Source organism: Peromyscus maniculatus, chromosome 4 (genome assembly GCF_049852395.1).
Source record: "Peromyscus maniculatus bairdii isolate BWxNUB_F1_BW_parent chromosome 4, HU_Pman_BW_mat_3.1, whole genome shotgun sequence".
Classification (NCBI taxonomy): Eukaryota; Metazoa; Chordata; class Mammalia; order Rodentia; family Cricetidae; genus Peromyscus; species Peromyscus maniculatus.
Genome location: NC_134855.1, coordinates 64,025,130 through 64,030,045, shown reverse-complemented (window position 1 = coordinate 64,030,045; position 4,916 = coordinate 64,025,130). Strand labels below are relative to the sequence as shown.

At 36.6% G+C, this 4,916-nt stretch overlaps 1 protein-coding gene across 1 annotated transcript; it reads left to right on the top strand.

Annotated features, from left to right (window-relative positions):
* The first annotated feature begins 280 nt into the window (after nt 1-280).
* Nucleotides 281-1,213, top strand: LOC102925935 (olfactory receptor 5T18). Its single transcript, XM_006989768.4, has one exon. It carries the CDS (start codon nt 281-283, stop codon nt 1,211-1,213), a length of 933 nt encoding a protein of 310 aa, XP_006989830.4.
* Nucleotides 1,214-4,916: the final 3,703 nt, after the last annotated feature.

Here is a 4,916-nt window from a genome sequence, read left to right as displayed (position 1 = left end):
TATGAAGAATGTCATTGAAATTTTGCTCATGATGGCATTGTGTCAATAGAAGACTTTAATTAATATGTCATTCTCCACAATATTATACAAAATTATCTTCTATTTCATTGTGTATAAATGGCATATATGATTATATCACCATGTAGCCATTTTCTCCTAAACTACTGAGTATACAAAACATAGTCTATGTTCATTGATTTACACTACTATCTGTTGTTTTCATAGTACTATGAATAGTAAACTGAGTATCTTCAATATTGCTTCATGAGAGTCCAACAAGATGAACATCACAGAAGCTACTACATTTGTTCTCAAGGGACTCACCGACAATGCTGAACTTCAGATCATTCTCTTTTTCCTCTTTCTAGCAATTTACCTTTTTACTCTAATAGGGAATGTAGGACTAATTATTTTAGTCATTGGAGATCCTCATCTCCACAATCCCATGTACTGCTTCCTCAGTGTATTGTCTTCTGTGGATGCCTGCTATTCCTCAGATATCACACCTAAGATGTTAGTAGGATTTATGTCAAAAAACAAAATCATTTCACTTCATGCCTGTGCAACACAGATGTTCCTTGCTGTTACATTTGGAACCACAGAATGCTTTCTTTTAGCAGCAATGGCATATGATCGATATGTAGCCATTCACAACCCACTTATGTATGCAGTGAGCATGTCTCCTAGAATCTATGTGTCACTCATCATTGCTTCCTATGCTGGTGGAATTATGCATGCTCTTATCCACACAATAGCCACATTCAGCCTGTCTTTCTGTCGTTCCAATGAAGTCAGACATATATTTTGTGATATACCTCCCCTGCTTGCTATTTCCTGCTCTGAAACATACGTAAATGAGCTGCTGCTCTTCTTCTTTGTGAGTTTCATAGAACTAGTCACCATCCTGATTGTTCTGGTCTCCTATGCTTTTATCTTGTTGTCAATTCTTAAGATGAATTCAGCTGAAGGGAGGAGGAAAGTGTTCTCTACATGTGGAGCTCACCTCACTGCTGTGTCCATTTATTATGGCACAATCCTCTTCATGTATGTGAGGCCTAGTTCGAACTATTCCTTGGAGCATGATATGATAGTGTCAACATTTTACACCATTGGGATACCCATGCTAAACCCCATCATCTACAGTCTGAGGAACAAAGATGTAAAAGAGGCAATGAGAAGAGTTTTGAGAAAAAAATTTCATATTAAACATTAAATTAAAAAAATAAACTAATTTTTCATTGTCTCTTTATAGTAAGTTCTTAATAAGCAGTTTTGTTATATTTTCTTACATATTTTCCATTGTATTTTTTACTAGTCTTTAATAATACATTCAAACATAAAATCATTGTTGCTTGTTGTTGCTTATACCATATTAGCTGACCTACAAGATTCAAGGTAATTCTCCCAACTCCATTATCTGTCTTAGCCTAGAAGTACTGTGATTACAGACACATGTTGTCAATCTTGGCTTTATGTGTGTTATAGGGATTCAAACACACACCCACACATAGCAAACACTTTACAAACTGAACCTTCTACCATCGCTTTAGTGTATAATTTTTGAAGAATGTAAAATTCCACTTATTTTTAGTTTAATAATCATTATTTTTAATTATTCATTGTTATCACATATACATTTTTTAAATTAAAATAATGATTATATTAAACTCTCTACATGATATTTGTATATCTAAAGATGTGGTATCTGTTTCTTAAAAATTATACCTTGAATATCACATAGATATTCAAGACACAATCTCATACAAAGCTCTAAAATGATTGTAGTAGTTTGATAGGATGATTATAATAACACACCACGAAACACCTGGCTTATGCAGAAAACAAAGAACAACAATAAAAACATATAAAAACAAAAAAATTCAACCAAAGAAAGAAATAAACAGATGTTAGATATCTAAAACCTAATAGTTAGCCCAATTAAATTGCTCTTAGGCATTTCTCTGTTGATTGTCATAGTTGTGTGTTTTTTTTTTCTGTAGATTGTTTTCTCGTTGTATTCCTTGTTGTTTTCCTCTATATGTGTTTTCCTAACCTGATAATAAGTATGTTGGACTAACACCCATCAAAATACTTCAGTATAACTAACTATATTTTAAAAGACTATTTATCTAAATTCAAAGATATTCAGAAGCACTAGGTGTTAATTTTAACACTGAATCCTATGTATATGTGTGTAAATGTCTGTAAATATATGATACATAATCATGTGATCATTGCTTTAAAACAATTATCTTGCTTCTCCACGGGAAAAAATATTCTACATTCTCCGGGTCATAATTATATACAAAGTCATGGTTATATCTGACTAGCTTGATCACCCTCATGAAGTCTTAGTTTATTACTCCATTTCATTCTCTACCCTTCTATCCTTCCCAGCACATAGGATAATAAACCTAGGGCTTTATTACCACAAAGTTGCACTCAAAGCCTTCAGTTAAGTATTTTATATATTATATTCAGGATGATGATCCAGATGTTGTTTCTCATTCTTGTTTACAACTGTTTAGAAGACAGCCCTTTTATTCCACTAAGCCAATCTTCTGGGTAGTCTGCTACAGAACTTGTGATAGTGTGGGTGTACTGGAAGAAGAATAAACAGAGAGGTGATGATGTGCAATTAATGTAAAGTTTTTCCAAAGCAGGGGCATCTTGGCCTTTGAGAGCCAAGGAACACCACAAAGTCACACAAATCAACAAAACTCACACAAGAGTTTTCCTGGGGAGAAACATAGGGCATGGCTGCTATGAACGGGAAGAAAGACAATAGATTGTTAAATGATGGAAAGAGCTTTTCTGGGGTTTTTCAAGCATGTGCAATGAGCTAGTGAAAAAGCACACCAAGGTCTGTTGGTTTGGGCCAATAATGCTGAGTCATTAGGGTTGGATTTCTAAGCCTAAGGAGCTCTGGGTCAAGTCAGGAACAGGGTGACTTTCCTTTTTCCCTGGTCCTATATTCTCCCATCTTCATCACTATTAATAACTAATAAGGCTGGAAGTAGAGGGTAAAATTATCATTAATGCATTTCCTGCTTTATGGGATCACTGAAGTCCATGGGGCAAGCTTGATCTTCACCAGCAGGGCATAATCAGGGGTGTGCACCTCTGCTCCCATAGTTAGGGGCTGATAATCCTGTAATAGCAACTGATTAAATGTCTGCTTAGAAATCATTTGAATTTTTTGTTGAAGAAATGTAGAGAAGTTTATAAGACAGGGCACAATTAGTAGGATTAGGTAAAGAAGGAGGAAAGGAGTTAAGAAAGGCAATATCCCATTCCATATTGGAGCAAGGACAGTTCACCAGCCAGAGGCATTGAGCTCTTCCTTGTGGTTTTGGAGATCTGTCTGGAGCTGTAGGATCTTATGTTTTACTATACCCTATGGGTTGTCATAGAAGCAACATTATCCTAGATAGAAAACACTTAATTGAGTCATTCACAATACACACTATCAAGAATTAAATTCTATCCATCTTAAGGATGTCTAGGTTCCTATGTTCTTACATCTCCTCTTACTCCCTGTGGTAGTTTGAAAGAAAATGGCCCCCAAAGAGGGTAACACTGTTAGGAGCTGTGGCTTTGTTGGAGTTAGGTTGGGCATTTTTGGAGGAGGTGTGGCACTGTGGGAGTAGGCTTTGAAGTCTCCATTGCTCAAGCTATGCTCAGTGTAGACAAAGACTCCTGCTGTCTGTGGGTCAAGATGTAGGATTCACAGCTCCTTCTCCAGCACTAAGACTTTCTTCACATTGCCTTGTTCTACCATGATGACCATGGACTAGCTCCATGAAACTCTAAGCTCCCCAAATTAAGGAATTTTCCTTTACAAGACTTGCTGTGCTGATAGTGTCTCTTCAGAGCAATAGAAACCCTAAGATACTACCTGTTTGTTCCCATATTATGACATGGTCATTGGTCCTTCATGTGAGCCCCTCCCTGTACTTATTACCAAGCTTCTTCATAAGCTTCAATGGACTCTCCCAATCAAACCACTAATCAACAGGACAAACTAATAGCTCCTGCATGTGCCTTTCCACTAGCAAAGGGACTCAACCACTCCAAATCAAGCTTCATATCTGACTCAAGCTGATGATTTTTCTTTCCTAAGGCATGTATGGATCATTTCTTTATGTTGACTTCTGCCACCAACTGTATATATATATATATATATATATATATATATATATATATATATATATATATATATATATATAATTCCTGAGTCCATCTTTTTAGCTGCTTCTTCCCTCCATCTACTCTAACTATTCACCTATCCTTGCCTACTTGGTAAGTATCCTCTCTCTGGCTCCTGGACTCTGCTATGCCTTTGGAGCATCCGCCATGGGGCATCTCCCAGTTATGCACTCCGAGATCCCACCATACTGGCAAACCTCTACTTACTAAGAACTTAATCCTCTCCTTCAATTGATACCTCCCTGTTCCTTGACTCTTCCTCTAGGAGTTGCCTACTAAGTCCTGAAGCTTTGTTAAGCCTTCTGAAACTCTGTGACCTTGCCATCCTGCTCCTCAGCTTTCTCCTGGAATTCTAACTGTTTTTCTATGTCCTGCTGTGATATCTTCTTGTCTCCCAGGTCTCATTTCAGTCTTAGAAATCTCCTTTTGGTGCAGGTCATTGTTTGGCCTTTTATCTCTAATTCCACAGAGTTGAATTTATTTAAGCTTCACCCTGTTACTAAAAACAGTATGATTTCATTACAGGCCTATGGCTAAATTTTCATGCTCAGTTTTCAAATACTCTCATAAGGTAACACCTGCCATTGCACAAACAAATGTTCTGAAAATCTTTTATATCCAATCTTGCTCTCTCCTCTTCTAATTCTTCCTATCTATACCTGTACATGTTAGCTTTTTGATATGGATGTTTACTGTCCAAGAGGACC

What these genes read in the sequence shown, in the direction of transcription:
- LOC102925935 (XM_006989768.4), top strand. Translation starts at nt 281, where the DNA reads ATGAACATCACAGAAGCTACTACATTTGTTCTCAAGGGACTCACCGAC.